At 41.9% G+C, this 23,308-nt stretch overlaps 1 protein-coding gene across 3 annotated transcripts; it reads right to left on the bottom strand.

The window, feature by feature from the left end:
* Positions 1 to 13,108: 13,108 nt before the first annotated feature.
* LOC122677490 (late cornified envelope protein 1B-like) lies at positions 13,109 to 21,661 on the bottom strand. 3 transcript variants are annotated; one of them, XM_043877549.1, is made up of 2 exons: positions 21,599 to 21,661; positions 13,109 to 13,733 (listed from the first exon to the last, which is right to left on the bottom strand). In XM_043877549.1, the coding sequence occupies exon 2, from the start codon at positions 13,710 to 13,712 to the stop codon at positions 13,404 to 13,406; it is 309 nt and encodes a 102-aa protein (XP_043733484.1). In that variant the 5' UTR covers positions 13,713 to 13,733; positions 21,599 to 21,661; the 3' UTR covers positions 13,109 to 13,403. The 3 variants fall into 3 exon arrangements, 2 of the variants coding, with proteins under 2 accessions (XP_043733484.1, XP_043733483.1); XM_043877548.1 differs by lacking the exon at positions 21,599 to 21,661 and adding an exon at positions 15,480 to 15,610; XR_006335805.1 differs by lacking the exon at positions 13,109 to 13,733 and adding an exon at positions 19,985 to 20,621 and having other exon boundaries at positions 21,599 to 21,647.
* Between the last annotated feature and the right edge of the window lie 1,647 nt (positions 21,662 to 23,308).

The raw sequence follows: 23,308 nt of genomic DNA on the forward strand, positions 1-23,308 counted from the left end.
AGACCAACACAAAATTGTAAAGCAATTATCTTCCAATTAAACTAAATAAATTAAAAAAGAGAGTATGCCCCAAATGTAAGGTACAGCTAACAATTGAGCTAAATGTGTCAAAACATGTTATCTGCAATATCACACATAACCCCCTCCACAGTTTCGGAAACAGATCCACTTATTTTACTTTATTTCTAAGTGAGGAAACTGAGGCACAGAAAAGTATAGAAATTTGAGTAAGATGACAGAGTTATTAGAGATTTGAAATGGGTTCCATCTGACCAAGAACTGAACTTACGCTTGGTCTGTTAACGAAGGTTTGACCTAGGACTCATACAAGGGTGTAGAAATGGGATGTGGTTTTATTGATTTTTAGAAAAAGTAATGTATTTAAGTAAAAATTAAAAACCAAGTTATTCAATAGCTTGTAATATGAAGAAATGTCTCATTCTAAATAACCTGTTTATACCTTACAGACATGTCTGTATACTTCCCCCAGTGAAACACAGTGAATAAAGCTCATGTTCATCAACCCTTTCCTCCCTCCTCCTTATTTAGACATGGTTTTATTTTTCAAGTACCCTGTACATGCGTGCTAAGTCACTTCAGTCATGACTCTTTGCAACCCTATGGACTACAGCCAGCCAGGCTCCTCTGTCCATGGGATTCTCCTGGCAAGAAAACTGGAGTGGGTTGCCAGTCCTTCTCCAGGAGATCTTCCTGATCCAGGGATTAGACCTGCGTCTCTTGTGTCTTCTGCATCTGCAGGTGAGTTCTTTACCACTAGAGCCACCCTACCGCTGTAACTTTAAACATTATAACTAAAATTCTATCTCTTCACTTGCCAAGTTTAGACAGTATTTCTTGACTTCCTACTAAAGAAGAGAGAAAATTAGCACCCCATACTTTCTTTCACCATAGGATGATTTTATTTTGTTTTATTTGTGACAGTTTTATGGACAGAAACAAAAACAGCTTTTATTGCTGTTTTTGCTGAATCATGACATGTACAGTATCCAGTAATAAAATTTGGCCTGCAGATGTTGTAAACTAAGAGCTGTTTAAATCTCATTAGACTGAGGGAGTAGGCTTGGGCAGAGGAGCCTGGCAGGCTACAGACCATGGAGTCACAAAGTCAGACACAATTGAGCAGACACACATCACACCCGCTACAATACTGCGCTTGACACTTTGAAAATTAGATAAAAGAACATATTAAATTTCAAATGCTCTGCCAGCATAATTTTCTTCTAATTAGAAAGTACTTAAAATGTGTAAATGTTAAAACCATAAAGTTAGATACAGTCTAAAAAAAAAATGATGTTACCGCTTACTGATTTTTGCTGGCCCTATAAACTTGTTAAGATTTTGAATATACGACATTTTGCACAAAATGTGAAGTCTGTTTTTTGTTGTTACTATAAAATAAATACAATGTGTGTGGCTTCCCAGGTGGCTCAGTGGTAAAGACTCCACCTGCCAAAGCAGGAGATGTAGGAGGCCAGGGTTTGATTTCTGGGTCAGGAAGATCCCCTGGAGGAGGAAATGGCAACCCACTCCATATTCTGGCTTGAAAACCTGGTGGGCTACAGTCCATGAGGTCACAAAGAGTTGGACAAGCCTGAGCGACTGAGTATGGATGCACAATGAATGTACAATGTTAAAATGAATCAGTACTAAAGCCACATGACAAAGACATTCACAGTATTGGTATTTTCGATGTACAAACATTTGGAAAATGTGAAGATGCCAAATGTAGACCTTTACGAAGAAACAATATCAAATTACTAGTTTATTTTCAATGTAGTAATCTTGAAGTCAATTTGATACAGACTAAACAGTATGTCAAGAAAATATTATATAAATTGAACAATTAGCACAGGGAATCCAAGTACTGAATAGGGAAATCTGAATAGGCCAAAATATTAAGGATTACTCTTGTCAAAGGAAATTTGTTTCTGTTAAAACTTTAAAAAAGTCTTTTTTTTTTTTTTTTGGTTTGGAAAATGTCTGTTTTCAATAAAGAGCAGAAATAAAAAATAGAAAAAACATATTCTTAGATATTAAGCTTTACACTATCAACTAAGCATTAATATTTTGCTTTTTTTCCTAGGGAAAAATGAGATTTCATTTTCAGAAATCTTTCACACAAATGTAAATGAATATCTAAAGTAAAAAATATTTTAAAATCTATCAACTAAATATGAAAGTTTAAGCAATGGCATATCAAAATTTCTAAGACACTGCTCTATACAACATAAAGCACACTTTTTCCCTCAAAAGGAGAAAGCATCTAATCTTTTTCTGAGAATATGAATTTCATGACAGTAAAGTAGGTAGACACTTGTCAAGTTTCTCAAAAAGTGTTTCTTCACAAGACAGATTTTTTTCTGTAGCTAGGGTAATTTTTTAACATAGTACTCCTTGCTCCCAAACAAAAACATTCCCCAAAGTCATTTTCTTAAATGGAAGCATGGTAACTGCTAGCAAGATGCAGTTTTCATGGAGGGTCTGAAAGAAAAAAAAACTTCATAATTTCTGGCATTGAATGAACTATTTACAAAACAGAAAAAGACTCACAGACAGAAAACAAACTATGGTCACCAAAAGGGAAAGAGGATAGAGAAGGGATGAGTTAGAAGTTTGGGATTAGCAGATACAAACTACATATAAAATAATTAACAGGGTTTTACTCTATACCATAGGGACCTATATTCAATATCTTGTAATGAGCCATAATGGAAAAGAATATAAAAAAGAATATAACATACATGTATGTAAATGAATCACTTTACTGTAGACTTGAAACTGACATAGCACTGTAATCACTGTACCTCAATAAAAAATTAAAGTAGAATTCCAATTCTAAAAATTTATCTTAGAAAAATTACTACTAACAATCACCAACAACAGTGTTTATTTTACTGCTGTTTAAACAGCAGAAGAGTGGAAACAACATAAGTGCCAGATATCAAAGAACTAGTGGCACAAATTTATGGTGTATTTATCCAATAGAGTAAAATAGTGTTTATCAATATTTATGAGCATAGAAGGATATTATACGTTAAAAATGTTATAAAATATTCTGAAATAATCTTATTTTGTGATTTTTATAAAGTATGGAAATAGATCCATAAAATTATTAGCAGTGGTTGTTTTTAGGTGATAAGATTTTTGGTTGGTCTTAATCATTTTCCTTATCTACACTGACATATCTTGCATACATAAAAGTATATATTACTTGTTTAATGAGAAAAATATACATTTAAAATTATAATTATATGTAATTATGCTGTTGATGTTCTGTTGCTAAGTCATGTCCAACTCTTTGTGATCCCATGGACTGCAGTGTGCCAGGCTTCCCTGTCCTACACTATCTCTCGGAGTTTGCTCAAACTCATGTCCATTGAGTCGGTGATGCTATCTATATATCTAGGTATAGATGTTTCACAACAGAGGCAGAATTAGGTCCTAGCAATCGGGAAGATGGTTATACTCTGGAAATAAGCATCCTATTTATAGGAAATGATAGGATGATATTCTGCTCTGAGCCTGGGCAATATAGCCTACTGAGTTGGGTACCTGATTAAAAAACAGATGTTCAGCATCCCCCAGAAAATGAGAATCAGCTAAAATTTTCACATGAAACTTATATTGATATGCAACATGGTTGCTCCTCAAGGCCCTTCAGTCCTTTATACTTTACCTCAGGTACTCCCAGTCCCAGACTGAGAGACCCTGAGCTTGGGTACAATCTTTTGCTTGCTGGAGTTTTATATCTTAAGTTCAGCAAATTCAGCCAGGTTGAGTTTTCACCAGGAATTGGAGTTACGGACTGCCCCACATTATAATTTTACACCTGGCAATCCAGCCAAATTGAAAATCATGTCACTAAGAAATACTCCATTTACCTTGCATTTGTCATCTGTGCTGTATCCTCTGGCTAGAAGATTCTTCCTCCTCATCCCACCCCCAGCATCAAAGTCTGCTTATCTGTTTCTTTTTTTTTAAATTTTTTTTTAATGTGGACTATGTTTAAAGTCTTTAATTTGTTACAATATTGCTTCTGTCTTTTGTTTCATTTTTTTTTTTTTTTTTTTTGCCAAGAAGCCTGTGAGATCTTAACTCCCTAAACCTTCTTGTGTGTGCATGCTCAGTCATGTTGGATTCTGTAGGACCCCATGTACTGTAGCCTGCCAGGCTCTTTTGTCCATGGGATTATCCTAGCAAGAATACTAGAGTAGGTTGCAGCTGCCATTTCCTCCTCCAGGGGAGCTGCTGGTCCAGGAATTGAACCTGCGTCTCCTGTGTCTCCTGCACTGCAGGCAGATTCTATTCCATTCAGCCAGGGAGGAAGCCCAGGGATCAAACCCACACCCCCTGCAATAAAAGCGAAGTCCCAACCACTGAACCACCAGGGAAGTCTCAAAGTCTGCTTCGCTTTAAGTGGTGGTAGTTTAGTCACTAAGTTGCATCCGACTCTTGTGACCCCATGGACTGTAGCCTGTCAGGCTCCTCTGTCCATGGGATTCTCCAGGCAAGAATACTGGAGTGGGTTGCCATTTCCAGGGACCTGTTTAAATGCTTCCTACCCCAGGAAGCCTGTTCTCTTCTCCCACAAGTGGTGTGCTCTGTTTTGAATTTTCCCTTCCGAGGTCCAGGAAGCCACCTTAGATTTACACCATCAGGATGAGCCTCCCCTGCTGTACTTGACCTTTCATACTATTTTTTCTCCTTTAAGTTCTTTTAGACACAAAGTAAGAAAAAAATAAGTATGTCAATCAACTTAAAATTATATTAATCCACCTATTTCCATCCGGAGTGTGCATTGCTTCTTCCAGTAGATTGTAAGATTCTCTAGAGCAGAGACAAATCTCCTACTTACATCTGTGAACACAGAGCCCAGTACACGGTAGGTTTTGAACACTTGTTTATTACACTGAAGCCTTCAAGGCTAGGATTGGGGGGTGACACAGGACAACGGCAGTGAGGATACTGAGAATTCAGACAGAAGTCTCAAACCACCTGTCTCTCTTAGGAGGAAAGCAGGAGAGGCAGCCTGCACCAGCAGGGGTGTTAGCATGTCTGAGCAGAAACCCCAGGTGTTCACAGCAGCTGGGGCTCCAGAGCAGCGGTGTCGGTGCTGAGCTGAAGGGGTGGGTGGAAGACGGAAGTAGAAGTACAGCTTAGCAGAGTTTCGCCTCCTAAGTGTAGGGGCGCCAGGAGCCCAAGCAAGAGGGAGGAGACTGTGCTTCCCGAAGAATGAGTGCAGGAGACCAGGGTGGGCCAGTCACCTTAACACTCCTTAACATTCCTCCTCCTTGATATGGTGGGTTGTGCCACCCCTGAGGCAGCGGGGCTTCCGGAGAGCCCTCCAAGAGCCAGCTGGGCTCTGATTCTGGGGCCTTTGGGAACCAGAACCACAGTGCCCTGCATAAGGAGGGCAAGGAGCAGAGCAGGAAACTGGGAAAGGACTTGGGCGTTGGGGAGGGGGAAATCTGAGAGCACTCGGAGACCCCTGATTTTGCTGATTCTGTTGTGACATGGCTTGGCTAGCCCGTGGAAGCTGGAAGGAAAAAGGACATTTGGTTAGATCAGGAACCCAGTGGCCTTGGGTGTCTGTTTCTCTGCTTCGTGAGCTGGAGCTGTCGCATGGAGCCTAGCATTTACAACCTGCTAAAATCCACCCCAGGAGGGGAATAATGAATTTGAAAGGGGAGTGAATTGTGGTGAGAACTCTCAGGGGACCCTATAGGCAACAACCAAGCAAATCACCTACTCTTTATCTTAGACAAAAAAATAAAATAAAATAAACTGCAACCCAGTTGAGCTGGCAGTCCACATTTCCCAGGTCAATGTCCATAATGGTCAGGGGTTAAGGAGGTCCAAGTCTCTACCCATTCGTTACTCAGTCTTGCTTTACCCTGAAGTTCCTAAGCCTGCATATACCTTCCCTGCTCTTCTAGCTTCTGTGGCTTTCTTCCATCATGTGGGGTCTTTTAAAGGGATCTGTTTCCCTTCCCTTCTCCCTGCCCCAAACCTCTCGTTCCTGGTGTATCTATTCCCTTAGAAGAAACCAGAGAAGGAAATGGGGCTCCCTTAGTGACCTCTGAGTGAGGGACCTCCGTGCATCTCCCTACCCAGATGTAGCTTTGCTCTAGAGGAAGACGTGTGGACAACTTACCCCGGGAAGAGTCTCGAGGCTGTGGGGCTGGGAAGAAAGAGGTGTTTTATACCTACTCCAATCAAAGCCTCCGGGCTACTTGCTATTGGAGGGCAGCCATGGAGTGGTTTATTTATCCGGATGTTTCACAATTCCCAGGGCTGGATTCCTCAGCTACACACACGCAACTGGATCTACGTCAAAGGGATCTGCATGTCAGTGAGTAACCGAAGGTTGGGGCCTTCAGGTTGGCTTGAGTGGAGGTGTACACTGACCAAGTCTAGATGACATCCCTGGGGGCGTTGAATGGGGACATCAGTTCTATCTGGGATTGGATGTGGAAGGATCAAGTTCAATACCATCCAAGTGTGAGGACGATCCTCCTGTACACCCTGCTCCTATCACCTGTGACTTTCATCATCCAGCTCAGTGCCGTCGCCTCCATGGAGACTTGCCTGGTCTCCCAGCCACATGCAAGCCCTCCATCCTCTGAACTTCACAGATGCCTCTCACAGCATTTACAGCTGCTCATGGTCAAGATGACCTAAATTCTTGTCCTAAATCCACTATTAAACAGTTTCTTGATGACAGGGACCTTGTCTTTATCACATCTGCATTCCTAGAACCTGATGCTGTCCCTGATATAAAGAGGATACACATAAATATTTGTCAAATGAAATAATCTAAGTGCCATTAGCACAGACTTTGAGTTTTGGGAGAACAAAAGACAGGAGGAAAACAAGATCCTGCTCATGTTTACTTTGTGGATCAGATCTCAACTACTTGCATTGACATCCTTGCCTGATACTGTTTCATAATGAGTGCAGGGAACACTGTGGATAGACCACATCTTATAGAACAGGCTGAAAATAGTGTGGAGAGTGAAACACTAATACAGCCTGCCATCTCTTAAAGGCAAAAAGGGAGCTATTTATGTCATCATCAAGAGAATTTAGGGAAAAGTTGTCCAGAGGGAAAATTTTTTCTTCATCTTTCATGAAAATGTGTATCAGCACATGTTGTCTGTCCTTAGAGTGGGGACACTCTCACCTAAATACAGTCCCTAACTTCTGGATGCTTCCATCTCAGAATTACTGCTGACATGCACAGTTAAGTTAAAAAGGTCCTGATGAAATTCCTTGATCTTAGGGATGATGTTTTGCCTGACTCTGCATTTGCAATGCTTGACACCCAGTAGGGACTCAGGAAACTGTTGAGTAAAAGAAAAAGATGAGCAATTACAGAGGATATTCTGATTAAAGGAGCAGTCTTCAAAGGCTTCAGTCACATAGTAGGTAGGATTTAGATGTGGGGTGAGGGATTCATACCTAACCAGAGTGGTAAACAGGACAAGAATAGGAGCAGCTGTTGGGACCCGAAGCTCAACAGGTCAGGATTGTCAGGGCTTACTTGCTTCATCTGAGAAGGCTCCCTGGAGGGGGCAGCCTTGATGTGTAGCTTGGATGAAGTAGAGAAAGGTCCTTGTGAGTAGGACAGAGAGAATGATTTGAAACCCATCCAATCTCATTAGAACAAGACCCTAGAGAGAGAGCTTCCCAGGTGCCACTAGTGGTAAAGAACCCGCCCGCCAATGCAGGTGATGTAAGAAATGCAGGTTCAATCCCTGGGCAGGGAAGATCTCCTGGAGGAGGGCTGGGTTGGGAAGATCTCCTGGAGGAGGGCATGGCAACCCACTCCAGTATTCTTGCCTGGAGAATCCATGGACAGAGGAGTCTGGCGATCTACAGTCCATAGGATTGCAAAGAGTCAGACATGACTGAGCAACTTTCAGTTTCATTAGAGACAAGAGAGCACCTGGTTAATGGGGCCTTGGAGATTAGACCCTTCTTTCCTCACATCCTCCCTCTCTTCCTCTTTCTTCTTCTCTTACTCTTCTCCTTCCCCTCAGACATCAGAAAAAACCCAAACTGCTCTTCAGAAAGGCTGCAGACACACCAAACATTAGCAGGAGGGCAAAGGAACGCTGTCTCAGTTTACCAGTTGTTCCTTATCCCCACCCAGAACCCATCACGTAAACCTACACTCACAAATGAGTTTCCTTGAGGTCAACTAGAATCTGCCCAACCCCTATTGCCCCTCTGTAAGGGCTAAAGAGTCTTTCTGGGGCTCTGCCCTGGATGAGCTAGGCTTCCCTGTTACCTCTCCAGCACCCTGAGCCACTCCTCATAATTGCCCACAAGAGTCTCTAGGTACCATCATTTTCAGCACAATGAAATTTCATAACATGTGGGATGGTACCGGGGATTGACATCACCAGAATTGGCCTTTTCAATGGAGGAAATTAGCATCTAGCTTTGCTCATCCCCTTAAGGGAGCTTGCTTGAGGCCAGCAGAGCTGTCTCGTCCTCCAAGTAGACTTATAAGTCCAGTCAGTTCCAGGTCAAGACTCCAGAAAGTTGATGTTCTCCTTCTCTTTTCCTGGTTCAGATTGTATTTATGAGTTTGATATTTATTAAGACCTGAAGCCAAATCTGGCCTCTGTACCCCAACACAGAATTAAATCTCAGAGACAAGTTTGGGATGAAGTAGAAAATAATTTTCTTAGTTTTGGCTTTTCTTCAGTTTTGGCAGGCAAAGGGGGCCACAGTGGGCTAATGCCCTTATAACTGTGTGTCTCCACTTGGGGAGTGTAGTGAGTTTTATGCTAATGATTCAGAGAGGGAGTGATCATTTTGTCAATATTCTTCTGACCGGTTGGTGGTGGGCTAAGTGGGAGTTAGCATCATCAACCTTCAGCTTCCAACTGGTCTGGGGTCTTCACGCTTGAGGATAGCATGCCATCATTGATCTTCATTAATTTCTCCCACCTGAGGAGTTTCAATATCTGCAAAACAGCTCAAAGATATTGTTTTGTGTACACCTTGATGGGGAGTCAGGACCTTGCCCCAGGGCTGCACCATTGTTTCTCTTGACTGTTTGCTTCTCCCTGTCTCTCATCCTTCCCTTCCCTGATTAACAATTGTTTGAATCTGCACATTGGAACTCAGGGAAGGTCATAGAGGCTGAATGAAGGCTGTTTCCTGTAATCAAAGAAATGGGGGACACAGAAAGGCTTTGTGCCCAGGAGCCCCTTCGGGCCTTGCTTGGTATCAGCACCATATTCTGGATACAAACAGAATACAAGTCCCGTCTTATTCTTCAGAGTTTTCACTCTAGAGATAATATAGACACATTGGTATCTAACACAAGACAGTAAGTGAGAGACGGGCAAACAGAGAGAGGCAGGTGAATTCTGGTTATGAGTTGAGAATAGAAATGTACCACGTTAGAGTGATGGCATTTTGAATAATGTGGTTCCCACTATTATTGGCATCCAGCCTTGTCTGGGGATAGGACAACCTGTTGCTGAGAATTACCCATTCCCTTCTCACTCCTTAATCCCTGCTTGTGACTCTATTTCTCTGGGCAATAGACATTTCCTTTCTTTCTCCCTCCCTCCCTCCCTTCTTCCCTTCTTCACTCTCTCTTTCCCCTTTTTCTTTCTTTCCTATCCCTTATTTTTCTTTCTTTCTCCCTCTCTTCCTTCCTCCCTCCCTCTCTTCTTTCCTTTGTTCCTTCCTATCTTTCTTTCTGCCTTTTTCTTTTGTTCTGAATCCTTTTCTGAGAGTTCCTTTTCTGTAATGGGCTCCCTGACAATACCTGATCAGGAAAATCTTCAGAATACTTATTGCTTGCCATGCATACAACTTATCACACACAATTGCTTTTATGTGAGAGTGTAAACATTTCAAGCACAGGCCTTAAAATATAGTCACAACCTAAAAGTTAAGAATTATGTTTTATGTGATGGGAATTTTTAGGACTTCAAGCCCAAGAGATAGCATCTCAAGTAACCCTGAGAGAACTACCCCAAGAAGATGGGAGGAGGAGTCAGGTTGCATAGAAGTTTGCAACAAAGGACAGGTAGTCTGAACATCAGAAGTATTTTGTGAATTAAAGAAAACCAGATATCCCAAGTTAAGGAATTAGCACTTTTCTATGTATGGGGATATGCAAGAGTCTGGGCTCACTGAAACCATTTCTTTCATATGCATCTCGGCTATCTGGGGCCAGCATCCTGTGTTTTTCACATCCTGAGTTCCTCAGTGCTCACAGTAGGGAGTAGCTGCAGTCTAATGCCTGCCAGTTTGCACAAGTATTCTCCTTCCTGAATGCTCTTAGGGCTCAGGAATTCACATTTGAAGGACTGGAATGGCTGATGAATGTGAAATCCTTGTTTACTGATATGGCAGGAAATACTCCATTTCTCAGAGCTATGTCTCATACATCTTCCATCTCCTTCCAGGGTGCACAATGGTTAATTGCCATACTAGTTTAATAACTAGTTTCAAAAAATTTCTATCACAAACTTTTGCCAAAAGGAAAACAAAAAGATTTACCCAGAATGCATTTCAAATATTATGTCCTAAGTTGATTAGTTTCAGGTGAATATGAACTCAACCATGGCAAGATCAGACACAGTGAGGTGGGGTGGTCTGCATCACACTGTGAACACCTCAACTACATTTCCTGAATACTGTGATATTTTCACTTAGAATGTGTCAACAAATATTGTTTAGAGGGAGTGTTCGGGACATCTATCCTATGGCTCTCACAGTTACTTCTTATTTCAGAGCCCATCCATGTTCTTTTTTCCTAGAAAGAAAGGCTAGGAGATTTTCTGGTCCTAGAGTTTTCCTCCAAGTAGGACCATAGCCAAATCACCAATTATGCTGACTTGTACACAAGGCTATAATGTTATGAGGATTAGCTAGTTAATGGAGACCATAGGGTCTAAATGCTTGGTTTCAATTTTAGTAGAAGAAATTATTAGCAAAAAGTGAACTTAGTGTAAGCTTTCCTTCACCAGAGGGGTCAGTCTCTTTTCTTCTCCTTGCACCATCCAAGAAAGAAAAGAAAAGCTCCTAGGATTTAGAGAAAAAGAATTAAAGCTGTGCTCAGAGGTTAGATTGTTTAAACTCCTCATAAAATAACTTTTAAAGAATAAATTATTAAAGAAATGTATAAATACTTAAAATCTTGAGACATAGTCTTTTTAAACCTCAAAGGAAACCTAAATCAGATTAAACAAAAGACCTTAAAGGAAGGCTTCCAGAGCATGAAGAGCTCCATGGACCCTTCCCCCCTCCGAAAAACATTTGTAATTGTTGAAAATTACTTTCAAAAAGTATTTAAAGTCTATGTAAATTGTCCTGGAGACATACAACAAATGCAGAAACTTTTACTCAAGTGTGTGAGTGCATGCTTAGTCACTCAATTATGTTCAACTCTTAGCAACGCATTGGACTGTAGCATGCCAGGCTCCTCTGTCTATGGGATTTTTCAGGCAAGAATACTGGAGTGCGTTGCCGTTTCCTTCCGCGGGGGATCTTCCCAACCCAGGGATTGAACTTGTGTCTTCTGTGTCTCCCCGTGTCTCCTGTATCTCCTGCTTTGCAGGTGGATTCTTTACCTGCTGAGCCATAGGGAAAGCAAGAAAATCTACTAAATCTCAGTCATAACAAAAAAAATCTACAACCCTAGAGTGCGACTGGTCTTAACTGGAATATTACACCTCTCAGAGAAATAAGATCCTCTTGTCTGAGAATTCCAGTTTTAGATAACATAGTAGTCATGTGTTCCTTTGGTCACCAATAAGCTCTGTGCTTATTAGTATGCTAGCTGGCTTTATTGGTGGCGTCCCACCAATATGTGTAATGTTTGATTTCTCTCTTTACTGAAACTAATGGGGATGCATCCCTCTTCTAGTTTCCTGGACTATCCAAGGGGGAAGTGCATGCTGAGGATCAGTGTACTGGATGACCCCTCTCTGGAATTTGATTCTTAAGTTTCAGACTAAAGACATAGGGACATCTAGAGGTCATGTTAATTACAGCAGTTGGGAGGCCTGAATCATATTATTCTTGTGATGTGTTCCTACTGTCTACTCTACCAGACACTTGTGTCTTTTAACAAATTAAAATACAAATTCAAGGTATTGGCTATTTATCCAGTTGATAATAAGACTATCAAGACACAATAAACTAGAAGTTAACAATGATTAAATCTCATGTGAAATTTGTAACTGAAAAAAAAATTATTGAAAATGCAAGATTTCCTTACAAAATTTAGAGTTGAAATATTTGACCTGAAAAATTGGACTTGGGATTCAAGGAAATAAAAGGGAGACTTGAGAGCTTTTGAAAAAGTCCTTGATTCCTCTTAAAGGCATTTTAAATTTTGTGATATTTGGGGCATGCTTTATGCATGTTCTTAGTTAGAATTAGCTAAGATTCCAGGTTTATTTGCAGAAAGTTCATATTTAACTTTCAAACAAATGTTTTGGTTAAAGGAGAAAAGAAAGTTGGGGGTGAGTTGGGGTAGTATCACAAAAGGTAGGAGGAGGAGGAGACCAATGAAGGGATGGAATGCATATCTGTCAAGTCTGTCTTGCTCCAGGGACCATTGGACCCAGAAGAAAACCTACAGTCCAAGGCTTCATCTTCATGAGAGACATTAGGACGTGTACTTAAGCAGAGCTGCATGGAATTCATCTGAGAAATGGTGCCAAAGTAAGAGGCAGGCTTCTCTGGTGTCTCAGCCATTAAGAATCCTCCTGCAACATAGGAGATGCAGGTTCAATCCCGCAGTCAGGCAGATCCCTTGGAGGAGGGCACCGGCAACCCACTCCAGTATTCTTGCCTGGAGAACCCCATGGACAGAGGAGCCTGGTGGGCTAGAGTCCATCGGGTCACAAAGAGCCAGACGCAACAGAAGGACTGAGCAGGCACACACAAGTAAGGGGCAGGGCCATTTTTCTTGCCCCTCCTCCCTTTCTTAACCATATCATCCAGTACATATTTGATTCCCAAGGTCTCAAGCAGCAAGAGAATGGATGACAGTGAAAAGAATACTGGGGCACAAGCAGGCAAGGAAGAGTCCAGAACAAAATGGTGAGCAGATTTCTTGTTTTATTGTTTCATTTGAGGCTGCAGATGCAAGATTATCTGGGGAGTGAGTTAGAGTCTGTGGTTTGGGGATTCCAGGGCAGACATCCCAACTGGTGTCAGAGGTCAGCAGACAGATTCTTGGGAGCAGACTCAGGTTTCTGAATCCTGGGACAGAGAGTCACTCCAGCCCAGAGTTCAGAACCTCACCTGGGACCTCTCAGGCAATCTCACGAGGAGGAGGAGGAAGTGTTTGTCCATCTGTTGTCCCCAGGTCGGCTCTTCTTGGCTCAGGGTCCACTTCAGCAGCACCCGCCTCCAGAGGACTGACCACTCCCCCCTCCACAGCACCCGGAGCCCCCCGAGGGCTGGGGGCAGCAGTCAGACCTCTGGGGTCTGCAGTGGTGGGACCTGCGGCGCCTGTGGTGGCTCAGGCAGCAGCCCCCACACCCAGAGCTGCAGCAGCCCCCGGAGCTGGGGCCACAGCAGCCCCCGGAGCTGGGGCCACAGCAGGAGACTGGGGGGCACTTCGGGGGGCATTTAGGGGTGGGGCACTTGGGGGCACACTTGGGAGGGGGCTGGCACTGCTGCTGGTTCTGCTGGCAGGACATCTTGGTGGGCGAGCTCAGGATCTGAGGGAGAGACAGACAGCAGATCAGACCAGCACACAGAGACCTCCCTTACGGGCTTTCACCATCTTGTCTTTCCCCCACATTCTAAAAGCCTGGTCAAGTAACTCCTGGAGAAGTTCTCTCTAAAATATAGTTTTTCAAGTGCTTTTCACTATCTTATTTGAAATTTGGGAGCTTTTCACAAAACAGACATAGGTTGTCTTCTTTCAACAAAGCAAGACATAGATGTCAACTAACTAAATTGACAAACTTGCCCAAAGTCAAGGTCCTTTCTTTGGAGAAGGCAAAATTGACCTTCACAAAGTCTGACTCAAGCTCACTCTACACCACTCAGAGCTCTGATAATGTCCAGTCTAGGAGAGAGTTTAGAGCAGCAATCCTGTCTGCTAAGGAAGAACTAGAGATTCCCTTCTGGAGGAACTTCCCAGATAGCTTTCCAGAGACACATATTATTATCAGCTCATATATCATATATAATTTCATAATTCTGCATATGTATTTGGGTTAACCAGTCCATATGTTGGCCCTTTGCAACTCTGTTTATATATTATCTATCTATACCTGTATTTATCTATGTATATGCTTGGCTTTCCAGGTGGCCCTAGTGGTAAAGAAACCCCCTACCAATTCAGGAGACATTAAAAGAAGCAGGTTTGATCCCTGGGCAGGGAAGATCCCCTGGAAGAGGAAAATGGTAAACCACTCCAGTATTCTTGTCTGGAAAATCCCATGGACAGAGGAGCCTAGTAGGCTCAAGTCTATAGGGTCGCAAAGAGTCAGACATGACTAAAGCGACTTAGCACACATAGCACGCATGCTTCTGTGCTATATGCAAGTATATATGTATATCTCTATATATACATATATAAAATGGAGTTACTAAATCATTTTAGAGAGAAGTGAGCCCCAAACCTAATCAAGGCAAGTATATATGTATATCTCTCTCTATATATGCAAGTATATATGTATATCTCTATATACACATATATAAAATGGAGTTACTAAATCATTTTAGAGAGAAGTGAGCCCCAAACCTAATCAAGGCAAGTATATATGTATATCTCTCTATATATATGCAAGTATATATGTATATCTATATATATACATATATAAAATGGAGTTACTAAATCATTTTAGAGAGAAGTGAGCCCCAAACCTAATCAAGGCAAGTTGGATTTGAAACTAGGTTTTCTGGTCTAGTGAAACTAGGTTTGGTTATGCACCCTTTACAACACACAATCTCTTCCATTTTTTACTTCTTAGCAGGTAAATTTCAACTTGTTAATCATTATTCAACTCAGGAGCTTCTGGTACGGATGCCAGGCAGTGGTCCTGACCAAGTAAGTGACACTTGGTGAGGGTGAGGCCCTTGGATCTCTGTGTTTATCTGACCCCAAATATGCTGTCTCTGGTCTCCATTGTTTGAAAAATCACTCTGACCCTAGTGGAGGCTTTGGAGCAGGAACACAGCTGGCTTCTCCAAGGTAATAGTTCCTTACGAAAGTTTTGACTTATCTAAAACCTGAGAAACTCAAAAAGATACAGAACTAACTTAGAGCACAGAGCATAGACACACAAATGCCATCTCCTGCCTCACAGCTCATCCTTCATCAGGTTTCTAGATTTTTGCTCCCTCTCAGGATCCACCCTCATCCTTGCCATCCCCAAGGCCCTGCCCCCCGCCCTCCCCTCTAGTCTGAACATCCTCTGTGGAAGGCCCTGCTCTGGGTCCCAGTGGACACTTACCAGCGCCGAAGCAGCACGGGGTCTGTCAACACCTCAGGAGAGAAGTGGATGGAGGTGCTCTATCCCTAAGGCCTTTTATCCTGGCCTTGGGCTCTTCCCTCAGGTGTGAGACATGACCTGGGCATTTGAGGACCGCCTCCTGCCAGCTGTGTGGCTCCTGTGACAAGTGATGACTGGTAGCTCCTTCCTGCCTCTCTCAATGGGGCTCAGAAAAGCTGCTCCCAGCTAAAAATATGGTCAATAGAAATGGGATTGAATTCCTCCCATCATCTGCCACCTTATTATCCTTAGTGGTAACTGCCTTTCAGCCTCTTTCTTGGCGCTTGGGCCTCCAAACTTTCCTGTTTTTCCTTCTATGACCGTAATTCATTAGCTTCAGACCTTCTCACTTGCACAGAAAAACACTGATGTCTCCAAGGTTTTCACTTTGCTATTGGGAGTGAATGTAAGTGTACACCTGTGTGTCTATGTCTGCACTTGTTTTCTAAGTGCGGTATGTGTATTTGGTATGTGTTTTGTGGAGCTCACATTCCAAAATAGATTTACCTCTTAAAATCAACTTGAGCTTGGAAAAATTACTCAGAAGTTAGGTTTATGTCTCTGGAACCAGACTTCCTGAGCATGAATTCTAGCTCCAACACTTACTATTTAGATGTAATAACTTAGGGCAAATTGTTTAGCTTCTCTGCTTTTGTTTCCTTATCAATTTAGTGATTTTAATAGCTTTTACTTCATGAGTTTCTTAGGAGAATCAAAAAGCTCATAGAACTTTGCCTTGAATATTTCATACATACCAAAAGCTATCATCATTGTTATCATCAACATGATTTTCCTTAATTACCTTCTTAGACGCATGCTGTGGCAATCAATAGATATTCTTGTCACGTATGAAGCCAACATTTGCATAGGACTTTAGAGTTTCCAAATAGTTTTCTTATATGTCCATCAGCGTAAGGCCTGGAGCAAGCAGACATATGTATCCTGTGCAGACATAGGATACATCACTGTGTAAAAGTCTGGCCCTCTGCTGCCTGAGTATTACTCTCATCTTCCTGCTCAGGTTGTTACTCATAAGGGAATGATTGTAGTATCAATTCCTTGTCTATCACACAGAAGTCTTACTCAGGAGCAAAGCACTGATATTAAAATAATTGGCCTGAGGATTCGTATGGTCCCTGCCTCTAAAGATGTGGTACCCAAGCCATCAATCAATCTGGTTTAGATATGGGTGATAAGCAGGTTTATGATCCTTATGATAACCTCATAAGGATTGGTTTGCTTCCCTTGACTGTGTGATGTTGATGGAGTTCAACTCAATAAGAATGTTTTTATTAAGCAAATGATTGACTTTCTCAGCCTTCTGTTATCAAGGGATTGGGAGTAAACATGACTGAGTTTTAGATGCAAATAAAAGGCAGATCAAAAGTAATGCAATATGTTTCACATTGAAAAATTACTGAAATAACTCTAACAATTTCTTTTCCAATTTATTTTGACTATGTACAAGTATAATCTAGTAATTAACAAATTTTTTTAAGTGTTCAATTTTTCTAGAATCACCCTGAACTTCACACTGAGGGTTATTTTATTTTATGCACTAGAACCAGTGTCAAGTATGTTTATGGATTATTTTTTCACCCAACAATCTTTTCTTGTAACATACATAGTTAAATCATAGTCAAAATAACAAAGAAAAATATAGTTGATGGTTTTTTTATGCCTGGTAGTGCCAAAGCCATGATATAAAAAGAACTATGATGTTTACCCACTTCTAAATAAAACCATTTATGTGAACAAGAGCAATATTTAAGCAAATTTGAAAAAGATACGACCAACTGAGAAGAAAATTACAATATATATTCCAGGAATAAGACTAAAACAGTTGGTATGCAACTATATTTTACAAATTAATAAGGAAAAAATTCCAGTGAAAATAATAGTGAAAAGAGATAAACAGGCAATACAAAATGTTAGATTTATATATTACTAGTAAATGAATGAGAGCTTCCCAAGTGGGCTAGTGGAAGAACCTGCCTGCCAATGTAGGAGATAGAAGAGATACAGGTTCGATTCCTGAGTTGGGAAGATCCCCTGGAGAAGGAGATGGCAACCCACTCCAGTCTTCTTGCCTGGAGAGTCTCATGGAAAGAGAAGCCTGGCAGGCTACAGACCACAGGGTTGCAAAGAGTCAGAAACAACGAAGTGACTTAGCACGCACAAATGAATGAAAAGCTAGAAAAAAAGACATCTTTTATCTTCTTCTATCAAGTACATTTCTTCACATCAAATAGGCAAAGTTTTAAAAATTTTATAAACTAAGTGTAAATGTGGAGAGAAAAAGCCACTGTAAATGGAACATAAGTGTTACCTTTCTGAAAGGCAAATTGGTGGTCAATTCATTCATATTAATTTATTGATAAGTAAAATAATTTAGAATATACATATATTTTGATTAAACAACTCCAATTTGGGAATTTTATTCTATGGATATTACCACAAAAATGTGAAAATCTGAATATTCAATGATATAAACTGATATTTATAAGAGAAATTGGGAATATATTAATTCATGTAATAAATTTTGACACATACATGTAAATACATATACAGTGATTAAAATTATTTATGGTTCTATGTTTAGGCATGAACAGATATTTCTTGACTGAAGCTGTCATATTATTTATTGACTGGTGCTATGTATTATAAAGCAGAAATATTGTACAAGAATAGAAAATAGAATTTAAAGATAGAACCATGTTTAATAGCAGCAAAAATATGAGATATCTAATAATAAATATTTCAAATTTGCACAAATGGAGAAAATTAGATTCTTCTATCTAGTTGCATTCAATATTAGAGGAAAATTGAACCCCTGTGTGAGACTGTATCCCTTTCCCCTAATCTTTATTCAGGGATCAGTAAATGCATTTGGAGAACTGGGAGAAAAGGACAAATATCAAGTGTGACACATGTGTAGAAGGACTGGGCTCCGTTTCCCTCTGTGATCCGCCAGCACACAGAAGCCATTAAATCAGGTTTGGTATTGTGACTTTCTCAGACCGGACATTCTAATTTCCAAACTGAAACCAGGTTTGTGATTTTAAAATGACATTACTTGGGAAGAGCTATAAAGTCACTAAGTCTTCCCAAGTTTTCATCTGGCATCAGAAGATCATCTCATTGAGTAAAATTTTAAGGACAATAGTATATAGTACAAATTATATTCTATAATCTCAGCTTGCTTAATAGGAGCATAGAGATAGATTGTTTAATATCACACCTGCTTGAGGAAACTCTTAGATGACTTCTTGGAAGGATGATATTTTGGGTGGGCCTTTAAGGAGGGACAGAACTCTGAAGGGGTCCAGATGGTGGAGAAGAAATTGAAGAGTACTTCAGATAGAGGGAAGAGCAGGTAATGCTGCTAGTAATAGCAGTAATCACAGTAATGTTAGTAGTAGTAACAGGAGTAGCGGTGGAAGCACTTATAAAATAACAGTAGAAACGCCTCTTTATGGAGAACTAAAACATTCTGGACACTGAACTAAAGACAGTAGCCTCTACTGCTTCCCAGATTAATAGACATCAAGATGGACAAGTTTAAGTTATATCTGGTAAGGGTGAGTTGTTCAGTATGGTGGGAACACAAGGTTCCATGAGGCAGTATGAACGGTGAACCTTAGAAATTAAGTTGGAAATATTTTCTGTTGAGCTTTAAACATAGTACTTAAGAAGAATGTGCATTATTCTGTAGAAAGCCACTGTTTTCCAGAAGTAGAGTGACAAGTTGATAGATGCCACATAGAGAGCATGTTTGGGAAAAAAGGTGTAGAGAGTTTAATGAAGCTAAAAGAGGGAGAAAGAAGCAGGATTTGCTGAAAGGTTAGTATAAAAGTAGGCTCAGATGGTAAAGAATCTGCCTGCAATGCAGTAGACCTGGGTTCGATCCTTGGATTGGAAAGAATTCCATGGACAGAGGAACCTGGCAGACTGCAGTCCACGGGGTCACAAAGAATTGGACATGATTGAAGTGACTGAGCATGGAGCATGCACAATTCCTGGAACCAAACTGATTGAAGAAGGGGTGGATAAAAACCATGGGCTTTCAAAATGTGCTCAATTTGTCTTTTTTCTTTTATTCATTCATTTATTTTTGCTTCTCTTTTTCTTTCACGCAAGTATGTGCATGTGTAGGAGGAAGGATGCTTTGGTGGGGTGGGTCAAGAGTAGCAGAATGAGTGCATGGGAGAAGAGGAACATGGAAGAACATAGTATGGCTGGGTTAGGGCCCCAAAGGTGGCCAATAACCCAAGAAATCATGTTTACAAAAAAAGCACTTGAAACTTGGTCCATCAGTGATGCTTCAGGGCCCTGATGACATAAGAAAAAACAAGAGTTAGGAGCATTTGTCTCTTGCATCAGAGTGTCTCTCTGGCGCATGGGATTCAACACCACCAGCCAGGGAGGACAGGGTAGAGGAGAACAAAGGCAACTCAAGATCAAAATGCTGAGCAGATTCATTTTATTGTTTTACATCAGTCAGAGAGCACCCTTTAAGAGAATACCACGAGGAGTAACTTAGGGAATTTTTCCTAGGGAAGTGAGGGTAGACATAGAGACAGAATCCAAGGCCGTGGAAGGGGATTCAGAAGAAAATTTGAGTTTCTGAACCCCAGGGAGGGTTCATTGTCTTTGCAAGTTCAGAGTCTTCTGCAGGACCTCTCAGGCTCTGCAACCAATGAAGGAGGATAAAGATGACGTCTTCAGCAGTGTGCTGTCCCCAGGTTGGATCTTGTAGATTCAGGGTCCACTTCAGCAGCAGCCGCCTCCAGAGGACTGACCACTCCCCTCTCCACAGCACCCGGAGCCCCCTGAGGGCTGGGGGCAGCAGTCAGACCTCTGGGGTCTGCGGTGGTGGGACCTGCGGCGCCTGTGGTGGCTCAGGCAGCAGCCCCCACACCCAGAGCTGCAGCAGCCCCCGGAGCTGGGGCCACAGCAGCCCCCGGAGCTGGGGCCACAGCAGGAGACTGGGGGGCACTTCGGGGGGCATTTAGGAGTGTGGCATTTGGGGGCACACTTGGGAGGGGACTGGCACTGCTGTTGGTTCTGCTGGCAGGACATCTTGGTGGGTGGGTTCAGGAGCTGAGGGAGAGACAGACAGCAGGTCAGATCAGCACACAGAGACCTCCCTGCCCCTTCCTGACTTTTCAACATCATTTCTAACATGTATGTTTAAATAACTTGCCTCAGTTATTATTTTAATGTCTTATCAACTACTCTCATAGCATCTCCTTTGAACCTCATCTTATCCTTTTTAAAGTAGGAAGGGGCTATAACCTATTTTACCAATTTGAAAACTGACATTAAATGATATTTAAAAAACAATTCTTTTCACTTATTCAAATACTGAAATTGCTCTATAGAGATGAACTTAGAACTGAAATATTTAATTTATGGAAAAAAGTCCTGTTAACACCCTAAATAATTTCACGTTTTGGACATTTACAACTTCAGATTAGAAAGGGCTCTGAGGATTTTCCTGGCTGGCTCACCTTGTTAGAGAGAACGATGGGAGTTCCCTTGACTCAGATCCTGACCTATAATGGCCTCAGAAACACCTCTTACACCATCCTTAGCCTAGAAATTATTAAACTTCTTGTGCTTTTCCACCTCTAGAAGTGTACAATGCATTCCCAGGCTCTATCCTCACCCACGTGTATAATAATCTCCCAGAGTGCCTCTAATCCTCTCCTCACTCTGAGAATTGCTCAAATCATACCAGGCAGAGGATACAGTATCTCTAGAAGGTAAACTCCATTTCTGAGACCTGTTCCAGAATATCAGAGCAGCCGCCAGTGGTTTCCTTCTTTCATCCTGGGAGTCCCCCCTCCACAAAGCTGCAGATCTTTGGGTCCCTCCCGGTGTCCTTAGCCATCACTAAACTCCTATCATTCTCCCCGTCTTCCTGCCTGCTCCTGGTTCCTTCTGTCCTTCCAGGGCTTGTCTCTCTCTCTCTCTAATACTATGGGCCACGTCCCCCAAGGCCCTGCTCCCTGCCCTCCCTCTGGTCTGAGCGTCCTCTGTGAAAGGCCCTGCTCCCACTCCCAGTGGAAACTCACCGGTGCACACACAGCACAGAGTCGTCAGCACCTCAGGAGAGGAGTGGATGGAGGTGCTCTGGCCCCAAGGCCCTTTTATCCTGGCCTTGGGCTCTGCCCTCAGGTGTGAGCCAGGACCTGGGCATGAGAGGACCGCCTCCTGCCACCCACATGGTTCCTGTGACAGGTGATGACTGGCAGCTCCTCCTTGCCTCCCTCCATGGGGCTCAGAGCATCCCCAGCACCAGTGCCCCCTAATTCTCCTTACAGCTTACTGTCCCTTACACCTTCCTCTTGGAATTTGGCCTCCCAAGCTCTCTTGTCCTAGTTCTCTGAAATGGTCTGCTTTGAACTAAGACTAATGGAGCCCCCAAGGGTCTCTGCTTATGTCCCAGCCCCCTAGGCCCATCCTGTGTGTGTGTGGATGTCCATGTCTGTGCTGTTCTTGTTAAAAGCCTGGATTGGGGTGAGACCCATCTGGGACAGAACACCTGGTCCTGACACTCAGCTATGTGATCTTATGAAAATCACCTAACCTTTCTCATTTTGTTTCCTAAACTTTAAAATGGTTGAGTAAAACTACTCTCAATGATGTCATGAGAGTCAACAGAACCGTAGAAGCAAAATGTCTGCAAAAGGTCCAATAGCACACTGTGTATGCAATCTCAGCCATATCCGACTCTTTGCAATCCCATGGTCTATAGGCCACCAGACTCCTTTGTCCAAGGGATTATCTTAGCAAGAATACTGCAGTAGGTTGCCATTTTCCCCTCCAGCAGATCTTCCCGATCCAGGGATCAAACCTGTGACTCCTGTGGCTCCTGCATACATCGGATCCTCACAAATGAGCTATCTATCCATTGATAATTAAAAGTGAGAAAATTTATTTAAAAAGACAGCTCTTTTCTAGGATACATACATCTGACTTTTTAAATGACCAACTTTTTCACCTGAGCTTTTTTGTGCATTTTCATAAAACAATATTTCCGTCAAGTAACTAGGGAGTAAATCTGCATTGCCTTACATAGTAGAATGAGAATCTGTTTTCCAAGAATCTTACACAGGGAAAACCGTGAGCTGGTGGACCAGAAAGCAGCAAGAAGAGACAGTGAGAGGGTTCAACCCTGGGGCACAGGTAGAGGGCTGGGACCCTACTGAAATGTGTGCCCCGGTGGAGGAAGCAGGAGGACCTAACAGAACAGGAGGGCTTGGGGTTCAGTAGGAATCTCCAGTGTTAATTCTTTGTTCCTGCAAGAACCCAAGGTGTTCCTTCAACATTTTTACAAGATTAAGATAAGGACTAATGTCAGTTTGGTAGGTAGCAGGTGAGCCTTCCAAATGTAGAAGGCAACATCACAAAACAACTAAACAAATTAATCAGATGAAAGGAAATCAGAGCTAGGATTAATTATGGGAAGAAAACCTTCTTTCCAGAAGTGTCCAAAATAATTTTTTAGAGTAGAATAAGATACATTGAGTCAATAATATCTATATCAAGGTAATAATGGATAAGAATAACCAATATCTGGTGAAATGTATACATGTGCACAGGCATAGGGGGTTTTAGATTGACTTAGATTGACTATATTTTAAAAATTGTGGTATAAAACCTTACAGACAGAGATAGAGATGCAGGTACAGATACAGCCTCAGATACAGATATAGGTGCAGAATCTACCCTCCCTATCATTCTCAGCACCAGATATGAAAAGGTGGATCGCCTCTGCTGAT

This window comes from Cervus elaphus, chromosome 20 (assembly GCF_910594005.1).
Source record: "Cervus elaphus chromosome 20, mCerEla1.1, whole genome shotgun sequence".
Taxonomy (NCBI): Eukaryota; Metazoa; Chordata; class Mammalia; order Artiodactyla; family Cervidae; genus Cervus; species Cervus elaphus.